Genomic DNA, 20,019 nt, shown 5'->3' on the forward strand with positions numbered 1-20,019 from the left:
AAGTTGCACCGCTATGCTATGGATCGGAATCAGTAGCTCTTCGTGAGTCACTGCGGGTCGGTCATCTATGCCAAGCGTGTCACCCTCGCTCCAAACAACATACAGCTCGACAGCCTCATCCGTGTTGAACACCCAGCTCAGAATTACTCAACTATCACTACAAAACGGTCCTTTTCAGGGCCACCAAAAATTTGTTAAAGAGTATTATTTGGACATTGGTCAAGGTCATCAGTTCCCGCAAACAGCTAGCTATCAAGGCTCAACCTGTCTATAGAAGGTGTGGAATTGTAGGCCTGAATATATTGGTGCAACTAGTTTTTCCTCGACTTTCATTCCGCACGATTCGTTTCTTTCGTTTAATCAATCACCCTTGTAGTGACGTCGAAAAGATTGTTTCAATCGGCGCTTACATATGAAATTTAATGTGGATTATAGAATTTTTTGTATGTTACCAAAATTTATGAATGGTTTGCCACTAAATGTTGAGATAATTTATTGATTATTGAATTATCACACTGTATACCATGAAAAAACAGCCTGTTTGTGAGTTTTTGCCTGTTTTCAAGTAAGGAGTTATCATAAAAACAAAAACAAATCGCCAGCTGGTATTTCCCGGCGACTTTACAAATAAATAAAATCAAACAAAATCATCATGCAGAACTAGCTAGGATTTGTTTTACTTCATATTTCACAAAATTGCTTTCGAGTGTTAAGACATCGTCTCCCGCAAAGTTTAAATTTTCCCCTCTACCAACACATACATCGAGCTAGATAGATCTCCACAGGATCTATAGAATCCACGCAATTTCAAAAAACCAAAATGCATAGCATTACGAAAAGAGGTCAGGTTTCGACCAATAGCAGATAGATTTTCATTCTAAACAAGCCAAACGATTGGAAATTTATCTACCAATCTGCTTAAATGAATACTTAGTTAATTTTCAATAGGTCACTATTGAAAAATACCACATATCCAACTGTTGCAATGGTGATCAAAATTATCACCGAATGTCTGAAAACAACGCATTCCCTAACACAGATTTAAAAATCGAATTCGATGCGGTCCCACTGAACGGTGCTCATTCAATTACCGTAAGTGGTGGTGACCGGTCATCGGTATCAACAGGAGCAGCAGCAGCAGCAGCAGCAGCAGGAGTGCTTTCGGCGTGTGGAGCTAAACATTGTTCTCCAGTAACAACGAAAGGCTGCCTGCAAGCAGCGAGCTGCAGAGCTCATATGAGCAACCATAGATAAGGAGGAAGAAGTCCCATCGCTAGGCTAGGATCGAAATCAGTAGCTCGTCGTGCTCAGCTCAGCATTACTCAACCAGCACTACAAAACGGTCCTTTTCAGGACCACCATAAATTTGTTAAGAGTATTATTTAGACATTTGTCAAGGTCAAGGTTCCCGCAAGCAGCTAGCTATCAAGGCTCAACCTGATCTATTTAGAAGGTGTGGAATTGTAGGCCCGAATGTATTGGTGAGATTAATCTTCGTCCGACCATTTTCCAGAACACGCTGGTAGGAAGTGTTAAAAATCCATATAGAATTTGAGAGAAGTGGGAATAATTCGCTTTGGGTGTATATTCAGTCCCCAGAAAGCCAATAAAATCAAATTTGTGAGAAAATTAGCTCTCACGAGTTCAATCTCTCGAAGTCCCTCCTTTTTTACATATTCTGCACAAACAATACTTTCCGCCCGCGCCCTTCTGAAGGAAATTCTGTGAGGGGTGAATACACTTTAATACCAAAATGCACCAAACTTAAAAATTCATAAATAACAAAAAAATCAAAATACACCTTTTAAAGTCGGGTAGATGAATCGAAAATACTCAAGTTGACAGTCTCTTGGATTCTCTTCATCAACTTTCTCTTTGAAATAAATGCTACAAATTTGATACGCTTACAAATAAAAAATGGAAAGAGTTAAGATAATTGATGATTGATCAATTAAGAGAACTAAATGTTCACATTTGTTCCGTCCACTAGCGGTCCTACGTCAAGCTTCCGTTCGTGCCCCTAGGCACAGACCCTTCTACTTTTTTTCTGCAATTAAAACGTGATTTGTTTTTTTTTTTGTGTTAGGGTTTTTTATCTAATTTCCGTCCTACTAAGCACAACCCTCATTTTACCTCTCTTTTCTGAACCAGTTTCTTGGCTTCTAAATGTATTCACTTTTCCATACGTACCGTTAGATTTGATAAAGAGTCACAAATTGTTGAGATATTGTTTAAAATCTAATAGTGCTTCTCGATTCTAAATTCGTTCTACTAGTTTCACTTCCGTCCTAATGCATTGAAACGTCATTAGATTTTCTTCGTCCTACGGATAAACGTAGAAAAAGGGGATTCGCTAGGAGCGCTTCTTTTGTTTTGAGAACAATGAGCGTAAATATTCATACATTGCGCTCTAACAGGATTTATGTTGTCGCTAATGAAGTAACGCATCGGAACAAACCTATTATTGATTTGTGCACCGTGAAATCATTGATATTATTGATATTATTTAAAATTACCGTGTACAGTGTGATAAGAAAAGTTGCGAACAGACGGGATCGTTAACTGTCAAATTGGTGTTTATGAAACCATTATTATTTAGATTTTTTTTCCACTTCATGATCGAGATCGAGACATTTAAGTCCGTTTTCTTCAAAATTTATCCAGATAATAATATTTCAAAAATTTTCGCTTGTCTGTAATCTCGACTTATCATAAATTTTCTAAGATTTTGAAAAAAAAATCTGGTCAAAATATCCGGGCTATTTAACTTCGTAATCTTAAAAGTTTTCTAAGCCTAAGGTGGTTGAAAAATGGTCTAGGAAAATTTTCAAGCTCTAGACAATTTTTCAAAGACCTTCAGCTTTAGTATTTTGCGCATAAAACATAACCACAAGAAGTACCTTACCACCTATGCGGGATATCATCCCAACTCAATGCGGTATGGCTACCACATCTACGATATTGTTCGTTTATGGTACCCGTTTCTTAAGATTATCCATACATCGAGAAAGAAATCATGTAGCAGAATCTTTAGTTCTTTTCTAAATCCATTAAATCGAAGACTACATATCAAGAACACTGACAACTTTACCTGAATCCAAGCGTCAGACACAGTAGCGCTGCGCTCGAGCGAAGGTGGAAGCAACGCAGAGAAAAATGGGCAAATATACAAACCTTTCTTCTGAGGATGGAACCTTTGCTATCCAATTCGTTCGGAGCATTTACCTTTGGGCGGCAGATGACGAAATTATGACTGTTTCATACCGGTCTTTTGAGAAAGTGGAAGAGTTTCCAGTTTTCTTGATATGTTGTCTTCGATTAAATTGCGTTGTATTTTTTTCCGAACTTTCAGTCCGGAATAAAAAATGTCTCTGTCCAAATTAAAAAAAAATACTATATCCACAAGATCAGGGAAACAAAAGTGTTCGATCATGACAAAATAAAAACGACATGCAAGTCAAAAAATAATTTTTTCAACAAAGATAAAATTGAGTGAAAGTTGATAAAATTGAGTGAAAGTGTGTCTACAACAAATGCGGTTGATCGGAATGGTGAAATGAAATATGACATATTTCGGCATAAATGCCCCTTATTTGAGCCCATACATAAAATCAGCAATCTACTAAATTTTCAATAGGGGCCAAAAATATCCATTAGTACCGTCCCAATGACGCGTTCATCTAGATAAAATTGATAAATAACAGATTTTTAGTGATGGGCCTAATCTTAGATCCATAGGCCAACACTAGAGCAATTTTCCCTATGCATCGCTAACCGCGTTGCTGCAATCAAACTTTCAAACAATTTTATGTTTTTCCTTCCACCGTTCCGATCAAGCTAGAGGTCAGAGAGTGTTTGTCATGATAATCGTAGAAAGCATTTTTTTTGTGTTGTTGATTGTTCTTTGATTCCTTGTCCAATATGATAAAATGTTTTCTATGTTTCAAAAACATTTCAAGGACTGTGAACTTATATTATATTCTATATCAGAACTGCAAAATATCGAATATTATTCCAAGCAGCATAATTTTCTAAATTTGTTGTTCTCAGAGATCTCGAATTTTTAAGTAATTTATAGCATTTAAAAAATTCAAAATCCCTTTAATTAATGCCAGAATATTCCATTTTTCTCCATGATCGAGATTATACTAAGTCCAAGATGCATCTTGGAAAATTTTCCCCGTTCCATAATAATGAGATTTACAGAGTTCGAAGGAAATGCTATACTAATATCGAAATAAAGCTTTAGTGCGATAATTTATTAGCTAGAGAAAGTTCTGAATAGGATAGGTTGATAGTTCCGCTAGAGTAATTGAATAGAAGTTGATATTGAGCGAGAGCCAATAGTACGACAATACTAGTCAAACGCACACTCCTTTACCGTCAACAATGCTGATTGTTGGTACATCTCACCACATCTCTCTGATAGCGAATTCGTTTATTATCGGGGTGCGAAACCGAACTTTTTGTCAGTGCGAACCTCAACCTGAGCTAGGTTTTAAAAACAAACGAGCAAACTGACGTTTGTCAGAAAACAAGCAGACCCAATCCTGATACCCGATCCAGGTTGGAACTGAATAATAAACGAAATCGCTATGAGATGAATATGTTGGTCATGACTCATGACGAGAGAAGCAACACAATAGTTGAGTAAAGAATAATTACATTATAACACACCACCGCCTGGAAATGCTTTCGGCAACGTGGAGCTTTAGGTATAGATAAATAAACGCCACTAGCTATTCCACAGCTGCAGGCAGTATGTGATCAAAACAAACGCGCACTATTTTGCCTATGGATTTGAGGAAATACCTCAAGTACCCTTGTCCATTAATGTATAAACACAGACAAACAGACATAACACTCGCAAGTTGTTCATCGAACAAGCTTTTAACGGTTTTAAAAGTATCGTAGTTGGTAGTACCACCACCTGTGACGAGCATAGTCATTTCCCTTGAGTTTGACTACCACCATCTGTTCAGCGTACTACCCACCACAGTTTACTCAACAGAAATCACTTGCAAGTTTCCCGTATTTTTTTTTTCCGAAAACTGCGTTCAATTAGCAGTGAAAGATATTTTTTCAATTACTTCCTAAAATTTTCTTTCCAATTCCAATAATTCCCATTTTTTCAAGTTTCTCTGGAAATATTGTTCGTCTACATTAGAATGCTTCTTGACTTCACCTGGCAAATTCTTCCTTTTTCTCTCGGTTATTTCTCTAAACTTCCCTCCATGTTTTCTACCATTTTTCTCGACGATTTTTCTACGAAGCTTCGTCAAGCAATTTCCAGAACTCTTTTAGGTGTCGCCAGCCAGTGTCTGTCTTCTGAAATCCTTCCAGAAGATTATTCTGGCTCCTCCTAGAACTTTATTCTGGCTGCCCTTAAACCTTTCTGACTCTTGGAAGATTCTTCCGAATTTCTACTGAAGTATCCTTCAAAGGAAGTTTCTACTAGCTCCCATTTTCTCCAGGAAGCATTTTTAACATCCACTGGAATTTTCTTTTGAGCTCTCCCAGAAGTAGTTTTCAACATCCTCTGAAAGCATCTCCAGACTTGTCCGTAGATTTATCCCAGCTTATGCTGGAAGATTCGTCCGAGGCTCTTCGAGCATCCCCTCTCATTTTCCTTCAACTTCCCGAGAAGTTGCAGCCGTCTTTTCTCGTAAGTCTTTGTCCACTTCCCTCGGAAGATGCCTACAACTTCTTCAGGGACAGTCCTCCAAATCATCCAAAAACTCTTTCTGGCTTCTTGTGGAAGTTTATACCGACTGTTTCCCGAAGCTCCCCAAAATATTCTTCCGACTTCCTCCAAATGAACATTTGCTTTCTGCTAGCATTACCTTTTGTCTTTCTTAAAAAGTTTTTTTTTTAGACCGATCAACCCCGATGACTTTTTCCTATTTATCCCGGAATATGAAATAAAGTTCCATCCAAATATAATTTAAATAGTTAGATATGCTTAACGTCAAATTTCAGACTTAAAGTGGTCATTGTATACGATAGACGAAGGGATGAAATTATAGAGTTGGTAGTTCCTTCAGAATACGGCAAATATGAAAATTGTATATAGAGAGTAGAAAGTGATAAAAGTTATATTTTGAAGAAGGTACGAATCGGGTTGATCATCTCCTTTATCAAACTCCCCCGTTGGGGAGGGATGGAGAAGGGTATCCCCCCTCCCCCGCCACCACTGGTTATATACTGGATACCCCTCAAAATGGAACGATTACTGTAATACTGATTTTTCGAGGCAAAATTTATGGGATCCTTAAAGCATTGGATTTATTTTAAAGTAGCATTAAAAGTTGTACTCATGATGGGTTCCGTGAGTTCATGAAATTTATCAAAGAGGGTCGCGAAAGATTAGAACCATATATTTCCGATCAATAAATGTCACAATGATTTTAAGATCACATCAAAGTGGTTGCAATTCAATCGTGTCGAAAATATGGTGTAATATTACTTGCCAAAAAGGACAAAATTATCATTAATACAATGCGTGAACTGAAATTACGCTGCTTTTACTGCATTTGTTTATTTTTGTGGTCATAATAATTAAATGAGATTTTCGACATGATTGAAGTGCATCCTATTGGATGTAATATTAAATTTTATTTTTTTGCTGTATAGTGTTGTTATCTCAAAATTGACGAAAGTCCGTATGGTATTGAAATGCGATTATAGGCAGTGAACAATTCGACAGTGAGCATGCATAAGGGCGTATACGCGATGATTGATTCTTTTCATCGATTTTCTCTTTGCATTGCTGCAGCTAAGCGAAATAATTGTCTAGAATTTGTTCAATGCAGAGTTGTAACAGGTTGTATTGGTTTAAAAAGCAACAGAAACGCACCGAGAAACGTTAAATCTAGCATTAATAACGTTAAATAAAGAGAAAATTGATGAAGAGAATCGATCATCGCATTTATGCCCTTATGCATGCTTACTGTCAAATTTAGGACTGGACATATCCATGCCCATATCTAAAAGATCTCGAAACCCGTCTATTCTGAACGAGCTTCCATGCACTCACTCGAAGAACTTCTAATAACAAGACACTATGGAATGTTTCATTCGTGGTTCATTTCCCTTTGTGTGCATACTTCTAGAGTCCAAGGTGGAGAGCTGTTCGAGCGCGTAATAGACGATGACTTTGTGCTGACTGAGAAAGCGTGCGCCGTCTTCATGCGACAAATCTGCGAGGGAATGGAATACATCCACAGCAGGAGCATAATTCATCTGGACATGAAGGTGAACATGGAGGACATCCTCCATCGCCCTACAGTGACCCCTATCTTTCGGAGGTCGTGTAATTAAATCTTTACTTTTTTTTTTTCATTTGTAGCCCGAAAACATTCTCTGCCTCACAAAGACTGGTAACAGGATAAAGATTATCGATTTCGGATTTGCCAGGCGATTTGATCCCAGCAAAAAGCTTCATGTAAATACTACTGAAATTCTAACCAAAAGTGCCGGGCGTCTCCTCACTGAATTACTAATAACCTATCAATCTTCCACCAACAGGCCATGTTCGGCACGCCAGAGTTCGCCGCCCCGGAAGTCCTCAACTATGATGAAATCTACTTCTACACGGACATGTGGAGTTTGGGAGTCATCTGCTACGTTCTGTAAGTATGCTTCGTGTTACGCAAAATCAACACATTGCTTTCATTTCATCGCTTCAGTAAAACATACTAAGGCTCAATTAACCGGCATTTGTTTATGCACCTTCGCTATTGCATGCCTTCTAACCCTCGCGTGACTCATCGGCGGCTGTCGGATTGACCCTTGGTCCAAAACACCGTTCTTGTTTGGCATCGCATTCTCAGTTCCTGTCTCATCTCGTTGTCCTCAGTAGTGCTCGAAGTGGAACTTTTTGTTACTTTCTTGTTAACTCCACAGACGAATTGAACGCACTGCACCTGGGGAATCAAAGGTAGAATCAGGACCTACACCCCCGGGCGTTGTTGCGTGTTGTTTCCCCTTGCCTGTTTTTTACCAGTTAAATAGATAGGAATGTTCGTTTCTCTTTCAACCGTTCAAGACACTAACAGATTTGATCGTTCCAGACCTTAATACAAGTTTACCAAATCTTAGTTTGTTGTTATCACCCTGTACTGCTGTTAATGATAATCCATGAGCCTTTCTTCCACAGAAGCTTTAGAGGGGAGGGACGGGGTGAAAGAGAAAGAAACTGGGAATGCGAATTGGGATCACAATCAAGAATAGTGTTCTTGGTAACATAACGTTTTAACTTTAGTTTTTATTATTGATAATCGGGCCGGTTACGAGGCCGCATCCATTTTCTGCTGTACGGAATCGACAAGCTAGGAAAAGCCTTGCGGAAACTGTACACCGGGGGAATACAATTAGTGAACCCACGGGAGAAATGTGCAGCGATGGCTGCTGAAGAAGGTACCTTTTCCGATGGATTTTCTGTGCGAGTCTATTCCAAGAAGTTTTGTGAAATAGGGTTGATTTCCCTAATGTCGGCCTAGTTGTCCCGAATATTGAGCCCATACATATGTATCGAAGGCACTAGCAACCAAAAATATCCATTTGTATTGACCAAATGACGCATTGTTCTACGGCATATTAAAGAACAGGAAATTTTTATCGAGGGCCCCTATCTTTAGATCCATAGGTAGAGTTATTTCTCCTATGATATTTTTATAATAATAATTAACCTTTAGTTTAAGGTTCATTTGGCCGAATGGATATCTATTGAAATGCACCGAATGTCAAACTGTTCGTTAACTCAGACATTTCATATATATTTTTTTTTCCTTTGGTTTGTTTTTTTCCGTCGATCTTGTTTTCCGTGCTGAGCACCAATGCTACCGACGTGCCAGGAAAGCAGCTCCCACACCTGGACCCTACCTATCGACCCATCAACTCATGAACCGGGGACCAACGGCTTACTTCCCATCCGAAGGAAGGCGTGATCAGAGATGTTATGCCTCAGAACATCCCGGCGGCGCCGACTGGGATTGAACCCAGGCCTGTTGGGGTAATCACGCTTACCACTACACCACCGGCGCCGTTGACATATATTATTTAATATTACGTCTATTTTGCAACATACTAACTGGATATGTGTGATGATTATCTACGATATGAGAAGGTCGTGATCAATTTACATGCTATTTTGAGGATAGTAGCTAGTGATAATCAACTTTAAAAAGTGACGTCTCGTCCATATGAGCATTAGACTGATGCAAAATTTGAAATTTTCGGTCCACGGTGCTCAATCGGTTCCATATTGGGTCCCAGTGTTGAAAAAATATCAAAAAATCAAATATCACCCATACCCAAGATCACGCTTGATTTTCGTAGACAAAAATCAACAAGCAAACAACTGCGGTTGATTTTGCAAGCTGTGATATCACAGCTTGGAATATCAAGCTAACAAAACTCAAAAAAAGAGATAGCAAACTATACTTCCTTTTTCTAAAAAACGATGTCAAACGGAATCATTTTTGTGTCGAGTCAGCTCTCAACTTGATTTTTGCACGTTTTGAATTGTGTCGCAATATCAAAGGAGCTTGTAAAATCAACATCAAGCATTATATTTTGCTCCAATATCACGCGTGATATTGAGAGCGTATGAGAGTGGAAAAATATCAATTGCTAATGATCATGCCATCACTGTTGGGTCCTGATTAGGCTGTCAAAATTTGAACTCATTTATTAATAAACTGACTTGGTAGGTTTGTGTTTATGTGAAGTTTATAAGGAAATTACTATGGGAAAACCAATTTATTTGTGCATACCTATCTCATTTTTTGTTCATACCTATGGAAATATTATAAGTTGCGCTTTAGAGGCGTTGGGAGAAATCTTCCATTTTTTTAAATAAAAAAAGAAAATATCTCAACTTTTCTACAGTGTGCGGCAAACAACACGAAGACTTCTTCCTTTAGCAGAAATGCCTGTGTCATCAGTGAACAAAGATTTGTGGCAACACTGAGGCAAAGCAGAGAAGTCCGAAGTTAAGATGTTATAAATTATAGGCCCAAGAATACAATAGGCCCAAGGAACTCCAGCTCTAAAAGGTAGTCGTTCAGATTTGGAATTTTGATAATTTACTTGCAGAGTTCTGTCAGTTAAATAATTTTGAACTAATTTCACAATATAGAGTGGAAAATTAAACTTTTTCAATTTAGCAATCAATCCTTCATGCCAAACACTGTCGAATGCTTTTTCTATGTCTAGAAAAGCAACTCCAGTTGAGTGGACTTCAGATTTGTTTGAACGAATTAAATTGGTAGCTCTTAAGTGTTGATGAGTAGTTTAATGCACATGGCGAAACTCAAACTGCCCATCTGCAAAAATTGAGTTCGTATTGATGTGAAGCATCATTCTATTCAAAATTATCTTTTCAGAAAGTTTACTTATTGATGAAAGCAAACTTATTGGACGGAAGCTAGAAGCTTCAGCTGGATTTTTATTCGGCGTAAAAATTGGAACAACTTTTGCCTTTTTACATTTATCAGGAAAGTATGCCAAATGGAAACATCTGTTTAATAATTTTACTTTGACTATATGTTTAGTATGACTTCTTCGATAGTCAACGATTTACATAGTTGAAGATGCTAATTTCAAATAACAGACTAAAGTGGTAATTTTTATACGATAGATGAGGAGGAGATGAAAGTATATACTTAATAGTTCCGTTTAAAGTACGGCAGTGATAGGCACACTACCGTACTCTTAACGGAACTATCAATTCTATAGTTTCATCTCCTCCTCATCTATCGTATAAAAATTACTATTTTAGTCTGTTATTTGAAATTAGCATCTTCAACTATGTAAAATTTTACCAAGAAAGACAAGGTACTCTCTGGGAGTTTTTTGATGAGGATATAGAAAATTCCATCATCACCTGGAGCTTTCATATTATAAAACTTTTTAGTTATATATCTTACTTCGTCCAAACCAGTCCCCCAAGAATCATCAAACATATTTTCCCGCGAGAAAATATTCAGATAATCCTGATTCTCAGTAGGACTAGTAAAACCCAAACTATATTATGGGAACTCTCGAATCGCTTAGCAAGTTTCTGAGCTTTTTTTCCGAATTTGTGATCAAAATTTTAGCACCTTCTTTAAGCGCTGGAATTGGCTTTGGAGATTTTTTTCAAAATCTTTGTGAGTTTTCAAAAGGGTTTGGAACTGGGGTATAATTTACAAACATTATTTTCAAAAGTTTTGTTCCTCAGGGTAGAGAATCGCTTTTTAATTTGTTTTTGCAAATCCCGCCAGATAACTTTCATGGCAGAATCGCGTGTTCTTTGATATTTACTCCAAAGGACATTTTTAAGAAGGATCAAGAGCTGAAGATCGTCGTCTATTATAATTGAATCGAATTTAACCTCGCATTTGGTATTGAGGCAGCTCTTGCTGCAACTATAGAAGTAGTCAGAGATTCAAGAGCATAATTAATTTCATCTTTGGTTTGCAAAGAAATGTTTGGATTGAAGTTATGTTCCACAAATGTTCGATATTGCTCCCAATCAGCTCTATGGTAATTGAAAGTAGAGCTGTTGGGATTACAAATTATTTCTTGGGATATTTCAAAAGTTACTGGAAGGTGATCAGAACCGAAGTCAGCATGGGTAACCAATTGGCTACAAAGTTGACATGAATCAGTTAAGACCAAATCAATAGTGGAGGGATTTCTTGCAGAAGAAAAGCATGTTGGGCTGTTTGGATATTGAATAGTGTAATAACCTGCAGAACAATCATCAAACAAAATATTACCATTGGAATTGCTTTGAGCATTATTCCATGAGCGGTGTTTTGCATTAAAATCACCAATAATGAAGAATTTAGACCTATGACGGGTAAGTTTCTGAAGGTCACCCTTGAGAAAATTCTTTTGCTGGCATTGGAATGGCAAATAGGCAGCAACAAACGTTAAGTTGTCCAAATTTTGTTTCAACAGAAACTCCCAAGGTTTCTAAAACTTTGGTTACATATGAAGAAAAAAAAATTATGTTTGATTTGTCTATGAACAATGATGGCAACGCCACTACAGGCTCCATCAAGACGATCATGTCTATAAATGAAATAATTTGCGTCCCTCTTAAACCTTATGGTCAGGTTTAAGGAAAGTTTCAGTTATAACGGCGATATGCACGTTATGAACTATCAAACAGTTAAATAGCTCGTCTTCATTATCTTTAAGAGATCGAGCATTCCAATTTAAAATATTTAATGATTTAAAATCCATTACTGAATTTTAAAGTCATGACGATATTGTTCGGTGGTGTAGTGGTAAGCGTGATTATCTCTCACCCCAGCAGGCCTAGGTTCAATCCCAGTCGGGGCCGCCAGGATGTTCTGAGGCATAACATCTCTGATCACGCCTTCCTTCGGGAAGTAAAGGCGTTGGTCCCCGGTTCATGAGTTGATGGGTCGATAGGTAGGGTCCAGATGTATGAGCTGCCTCCTTGGCGTCGGTAGCATTGGTGCTCAGCACGGAAAACAAGATCGACGGAAAACAAATCAAAGAAAAAAAAAGATATTGTTCGCAAATTTTATTGCAGTTTGAATAGCATCAAACATGGAGCTCAATAATCATGCTAATTTATGATTTCTGTAAAAATTCGATTTTAGGAGTAGTAATACCACGGAAAAACCGACATGAATGACCATAGCAAAAACAATTACACGCTACTGACATCTGGCTCCGTGTTCTCTGTAAATATTAAGCTAAACCATGAACCCGCATGCAAAAGTTATTAATTGGTTCGTGTCTGATCTATTCTGGACAAATTATTTTGATCTAGATAAAAAATCCTATGGTTTTGACAGTTCGGATCACTGCACATTTAAATCGGCCGTTTACGATTTTTGGGCATAAGTCAGAATTAAGTAAGCGTCATGTCGGTTTGTCGGTCTTCCAAAAGTCAAGTTTTCAAAATTTCCGTTAAAATTACGTTGGTTAGTATTTTGATTTCTACTCGCTGCAATATTAGCATAGGTAGCTCCATTTACTCGCTGAACATTGTTAGCAGCGAGGAGAGTATGTATACATGTAGAATTTGAAGCAGGGGTGATATGTGTACCTACGGGTACGAATTTAGAATTTGTTCTTCGCTGGCCGTTGTTAACAGCAGAGTAATTTGTACCTGTTCGGAAACGTGGAGCGTTTCCTACCTGTAGCTTAGAACGAGATTATTGAATCGCTTTGCGAGTCTTCCATTCCCAGATATTGGATTTGTGGTTTTCACCAAAATTTTAACATTTAAATTTTTTAGGATCTTCCTTCACAGGACCGTCGTCCTTTGCGTGAGAGAAATCACCACAATTCATGCATTTAGCTGGCATGTAGCAATTTTTTGTTCCGTGACCCCATTACGGCACTGGATGAGGTTTTGGAAATTTCCTCCAGTCTTCCTGAAGTGTTCCCACTGCACTCGGACATGGAGCATAAGGCTAGCTTTTTCTAAGGCCTTAAGGTTGTTTGCTTCACTAGACTTGAAGTGAACTAAATAAAAATCATTAGATATCCCGTAGCGCGAATCGCCAGGACGGGATTTCATTTTCATTTTGATTACTTGGAGTGGCACAACTCCAAGTAATGTTGCCAGTTACTCTTTGATCTGATCCAATGATTCATCACTGGGCAGTACTTTCATGACAACCTTTAACACACATTCAGTTTTGGTGCCGTAAGTAAAAAATTTATGCTGCTCCTCAGTAAGATACTTGCGAAGACATTCTAATCCGTCCAAGGTTTCAGCCAATACACGGCATTTACCTTGGTGGCCAATTTGCAGTAAAAACTTAAATTTCACGAAGTTCAAAAGTTCCGTGCGAAGAGCATGGAAATCGGAAGTAGTTATCACAATAGGGGGAATCTTTTCCTTCTTGGCATTAAGTCGGGAAAATTTACTAGATGTTTCCTGGATGATGGATCATTCTCATCATCCGTGAGCAAATCAAATGGATTGCTCAAATTTATTTCATCAGAAGGGGAATCAACAGATTGCCCTTTTCTTTTGCGCTTAGTAAAAATTTTATCCAAATTTACTTCGAAGCAGATTACTATAAGAATCTGAAGGATCGAAGAGGAATTTTTCAAATCGATATCCAAGAAGGATACCTCGGGTAGGGTCCAAACAAGGATCGAAGAAGGATAAGAGTCAAACAATGTAGAAAATTTACAGGTATATTGAGCACTGAAAGTGTTGTTTTAATTTGTTGTAGCTTTAGGTAGTAGTAACACTTCCTTCAGCAAAAAGCAAATAGATCCGCACGGCAAGAGAGCACGATGCGGGGGTGGTCAGATTTTTTTTTTTTATCGGTAGCTTCTCAAAACTTTTATCGGTAGTTATCGGTAGGCCGTCTTAAAAAGGCTTCCCGAAACTTATAACCTTTGTGAGTGGGGGAAGGAAGAAAACAAATCACGCGCAATTTTGGACTTTCGAACCGAGCCATCAGTCCTTCAACCTCACACATTGGATAGTCTAATCCTGAGTCGGTGTATAATGAGTCACGCCAAGAGGGAAGCCAAGTCTACCTTGAACTGTCAAACCGACTACCAATAGTGCAAAGTAAACAAACATTGCGATGCTATGAAAGGTCCACGAAAGGTATTGCAATAAAATATAAAATATAATCAAAGAAATGATCATAAACACGCAGTTAGCATTAAATTGTCATGGGATACGTTTGGTAATGATCAGTAATAAAAAATTCTACTATTTTTTGTTACGATAATTTGACAAAATCACTGATATAATTATTTACTACAGCCACTATTTTTGACGGCAACATATTGGGGGTGCAATTTCCAAAAACCAAAATCGACCGCGTTACGAAAAGTGGTCAAGTTTTGACCACCTATAACTCTGTCAATAGCAAATGGACATTAATTCTAAACCAGCCAAACGATTGGAATGTCATCTACAAATCTGCTAAGATGAGCACTTTATCGAGAGGTAATTGAGAAACATATGGAGTGTTGAAATCTTGGGTATTACAGGTACGATACCAACAACACCATAGCTCAGCGTTTCTCAGTCTTCATTTTCTTCTTTTCTTATTTTGAAATTTAGTAAGCTTTCAACACATTAATATTGAGTACAGATGTTGTACATGTATATAATATAATGTCGTTTATTAGAACATTGACAGTGATTCGGCTTGAAAAAGATAAAATTCTCACGGTAGGTCGTGACCCACCAGATGTGTTGCGACCCATAGATTGAGAAAAGCTGCAATAGCTGATATCTTAGAGCGAAGCGTTAATGGTTAAAGGCTCCCAATGAATGCTGAATTTTTCTATGATATAAGTTTGATATTCTATGATCAATTAATAAATCTATATGGGTCATTCCATCTCAAGTGACCGAGCAAATGCATCGACCCCAATCGGCAAAATCTCGTAGGCATTGGATTGGTAATTGAATAAAATGGGAGCACTTCTGGACAGCTGTCATTGAAGTTGTTCACAACATTACGTGCTGTTTGACTGTGTATTTCTGAAACATACTTTCATTGAATATACTAGAAGGATCGCCCTGCTTGCAAAATTCTTGCGAATGGAACGATGCAAGGTTAGCTCAAAACACTGCATATTTTTCAAATGGCACTTCTGTATAAATCTTGACAAATTGTTGCAAAATGTTGTTGCTTTCTCTCTGGACTTCAAAATGTAAGCACTTAATTTCAAATTTACGCAGTCGTATTTTTCGTCCTACGAAACCTAATGAAATCAAACTTTGATGCAATTGGATTATAGAAAATAGAAAATGTCCAAAGAAGAAAATGTTACATGCATTTTTTTTCTAAGTTTACCACAGTTTTGCTGTGTGAGCAAGGTGATTAATTTGTTAAAGCTTTGCTATATAATTATAAATAAAGGACACAAATGGTTGAAGCAATAGTAAAACATGAATTCAAGAGTGCTAAGAACACATAGAATTATAAACCACGTTAAAATTATTTTAAAAGAATTGACTGCCCCCTTGATCGCCCTTCTCATTTTACAGCTGGTAGGTATATTCAATTTGACAGATCGATGTCCTTCTATACCACTTGAAATCACTGAAATGGGGTCGATTTTTGAAGATCGAGTTTCACATATGTTATGTGCTCTCCGTCAGGACCGATTCTAGGAAAATGGCCATATCTCGTTTTATTCTGGGCCAATTTTGGCTCTTGATGCGTCATTCGCTTTGGAAATGGTTCTATTTTTGGCGTATGAACAAAACACACAGATTAGTAACGGACACCCTGAGAAAAACTCATCACAAATTTTGCAATTTAGACCGCCCTCCTGAAACCCGGAACATCTCCAGTATCCGACTGGAGTCGAATGCTTTTGGAAGAATAAAAATCGGACCTTTTTTGACGAAGTATCAACACTCCAAAGTTGACCAAAAATGTGCGTATCCCAGTTATTTTAAGTATCCCTTGTAGGTGTGAGTAGGACGAACGGAATACAGAACCAAAAAAGAGAGAAACAGAAAATGGAATCTCCGCTAGGATACAGACAGAGAAAGTCGATTAAATGTGTAAAAAATACATCCGTTTGGATTGAAGTTGCAAAACGCACCGCGTTCGATCAAATTGACTGACTACACGAAAAACAAAACATAGGTATTGAACATTTTTCAATATTACTTAAAATCTGTGATTCTCTGTGACTACCGATAAATCGGTAGTTATGGCCACCCTGATGCGGACTGACAAGTTCTTCGAGTGGTTCACGCGTTCAATTGCTGTGCTTAACAGGTAATAGTTGAAGAAGATCGGTTTCTTCTTCCGAAAAAAGGGGATTACTGTTACATCGTTGAAGTAGAGCAAGAAGATCATCGGACCAAGGTAGCTACCCTGAGGTATTCCCGATGTCGCTTTTATAATGGTTGTGTAAACTTCGGTCTTTGATTTTGACCCCACGGATTTTTGACGTAGGACTACGTCTTTAATTTATATACTGGGGGTCACATTGAAAAATAAAAATATAGACATGTAACGAAAAATCCCAAACACGGACGCAACGATAGAGCGCAAATCGAACAAACGACACATGGCGTATGCTCACATGAGCGAGCTCAATGCTCGGTTGATCGCTCACCATTTCACCAATGATAGGAAGGGAGGAGAAAAGCAGCGATAATAAAAACGCTTGCAAATCTTTTTTTTGGTAATTACTTCGAGCAAAGGACGGGTAATCGTCGGACACGATATATGAGTGGAACAGCACGCATCGCACCAATACGAAGACGATGCAGTGTTAACACATTATTTCCATTTTCAATCTGTATTTTCACCGTAAAAATATTTTTTATCGGTTTCTGTCTGACAAAAATCTGTAAAATAATCTGAATAAATTCTATAGTAGGGTCTTATTGCGGATCGTCGTAAATAAACTTTGAGTTCATTTGAAGTTCAGAAATAGTTTGTTCATAATTAAGAATCTTGGATAATGATTTAAGTTTGCTTTCTAAAGAATTATTCTATTTAGAAGGCCTTGAAATCCTGAATCTTGATTTTTTTTTGAGTGATTTGCAAACTCTAAATATACAAAAAACATCAAGTTCCAGGAATGAGAGACAAACCTGAATTAAATTTAATGAATAACATTTTCATAAAATTTGAATTTTTTATTCCGAGATTACGAAAATCTTTGTCAGGTAATTTGTTTTTTTTTAATCAACAATTGTAGAAAATGAAAAATAAGCAGTGAAATTGTAGAGGAAATGGATGTAATGTCGGCCTAAATGTCCCTAATTTGGGCCCATATATAAATTCAGCAACCGACTAAATTTTCAATAGCGACCATAAATATCCATTACAGGTATACCTCGATATAACATAAATGTCACTTTTGACGATCATTCAAAGAAGCAACGTAATAACACTATCGGACAAATGTGATAATTTCCCATCTATTGGTAATATTAATGTTTATGATTCAATTGTTATTAGCGAGATATTGTCGATGGAAGTCAAAAGTGACAGTTACGTTATATCGAGGTATACCTGTAGTACCGTCCCAATGAAGCATACATCTAGATAAAAATGATGAATAGCAGATTCTTAGCCATGGGCCCAATCTTAGATCCATTGGCCAACATTTCCCCTATTAGTTGTAAAATGTTATGCTCGATGTTTCAATTTCTCAAATTCTTCTAATCAAACCAAATTTCAACTTTATCTAATCGTTTGGCAGATTAAAAAAGATATTGAATTCGCTAGCTGTTGCTCGAACATATATACCTGAGTGTACTCAGTATTTTTTTGTGAAAAACTTTGGGATGGCTTCATCTGTATTTCTCTATTTTCAATCGTCCACGCTAGTCAAATGTCAAAATATCCAGTTGACTGTTCTACTCACAAACTGTAATCAATAAGCTTGTGGGTTATTAAAAGGATTTGTTTATATATTCGACAAATTAAAAAATAATAATCATAATACCTGTCACCATGTGATATGGTTAAGTCCGTTCAAAATTAACGAAGATAATAAAATAAAAAGTGAAAAATTGGGATTTAGTTAGGTGCTCGTACCTTCTCAAAAGGAAGAAAGGATTATTTATGGATATTCATAAATATAATCCAGCGTTAATCATATATTCCACTTATTTGGAAAATCTGAAAAATCTGTATATTTAAAAAAAAAGCTTTGATCTGTATATTCAGATATCTGTATCAAAATGTTGCACCTAGATCGACCGGAGGAAAGGCTTCCCTTAATATGCAGCATGACTAGGCCGCCGTCATCCGGTCGGCATCGACTTGCACCATTTGAAAAACAACCGGCCCTTTTCAGGGCCACCAATTCAAAAACGGAAAGAGTTCAGAACTAAATGATCAACATATTTGTTCCGTCCACTAGCGGTCCTACGTTAAACTTCCGTTCGTGCCCCTAGGCACAGACCCTTCTACTTTTTTCTTTAATTTGATATAAGTGATGTCAAAAATTATGCTCAACTTTTAAGCAATTTTTATCGATTGGAACCTGTTTCATCAAAATCAGTAAGAAAATTGATTTTAATGAAGTTGCGCATTTTGAGGTTTATGAACGAAAAGTAATCATCATAAGTAATTCTTGCTACGAACACTCCTTCAAACCAATGTTTAGTTGGGAATACACAATTTCGTTTCAATTTCATTAACAGAACAAAGTTTCAAAGAAACTAAATGTATTTTTTTCTCTGAGTGTATCAATTCCAATTAATTTCAACTCCCTACCTCAGAAGTAATCATAAGCTTGACCAACAAAGATGCTACGATTAATTAACAAACCAGTACTATCCGGGAAATCCTGGTTGAGTAATCGTGTAATCATATATCTTATGCCGATTCTGCACATATCTTGATAGAGCTGGAATTAGGGCGTAACAGCTTTTGTAAACAATGACTTCTCTCGATGATTTCTCGAAACTCAAAGCACGCCCACACAAACCAACATAACCAACGCGAAGGGGAAGTCTTCTCCTACACGATGGTGACGTTGATTTGAGTGAGCGAGCCTTGGCTTTCTAGAAATCATCGAGAGAAGTCATTGTTTACAAAAGCTGTTACGCCTTATTTCCAGCTCTATCTAGATATATTGAATGCATTTTGCATTCACCCTAGCTTCTCGATATTGCACAACTATTGCCACTTCCTAGCCATGCGAAAATAGTTAGTCTCACTTGGAATGTGACTTACGAATAAATACAGCGCACGTGCTTATCTCGGACTTGTATACTAAAATGTGCACGTCTCTGTACGGGGAAGTTCTCTTCGGATGAGAGAGTTCTCTAAAAGTAAAATCAATATTTTACAATATATAGTATCGCTTCCGATACAAACTTCCCCTGCATCATTTTTCGCGAAACCACCCGTACACCCAACGGAGATTTATATCTCGAGGTTTCCACCCACATTGTTGATCGGCTGAGAAAAATCAAACATCCACCCATCAACGAACCGGTTCGAAGCAGAATTCAGAGGCTGCCGGTCGGTGAGCTTGGTCCATCAATTATCAAGTACATTCCGCACATCTTAACGC

General features: G+C 37.5%; 1 protein-coding gene across 2 annotated transcripts in view; it reads left to right on the plus strand.

The window, feature by feature from the left end:
- LOC135708446 (myosin light chain kinase, smooth muscle-like) overlaps positions 1-20,019 on the plus strand; it is a 109,870-nt gene that overhangs the window by 71,097 nt on the left and 18,754 nt on the right. For both annotated transcript variants that reach the window (XR_010518295.1, XM_065230563.1), the window contains exons 3-5: positions 7,113-7,254; positions 7,349-7,444; positions 7,528-7,631. Coding sequence is in view for 1 of the 2 variants with exons in the window: in XM_065230563.1 (XP_065086635.1) it covers positions 7,113-7,254; positions 7,349-7,444; positions 7,528-7,631 (342 nt within the window). In the remaining variant the exon portion in view is untranslated. The remainder of the gene's footprint in view (positions 1-7,112; positions 7,255-7,348; positions 7,445-7,527; positions 7,632-20,019) is intronic.

Source organism: Ochlerotatus camptorhynchus, unplaced genomic scaffold (assembly GCF_037179485.1).
Source record: "Ochlerotatus camptorhynchus isolate MF236.1 unplaced genomic scaffold, CSIRO-AGI_Acam_v1.1 ptg000330l, whole genome shotgun sequence".
NCBI classification, from domain to species: domain Eukaryota; kingdom Metazoa; phylum Arthropoda; class Insecta; order Diptera; family Culicidae; genus Ochlerotatus; species Ochlerotatus camptorhynchus.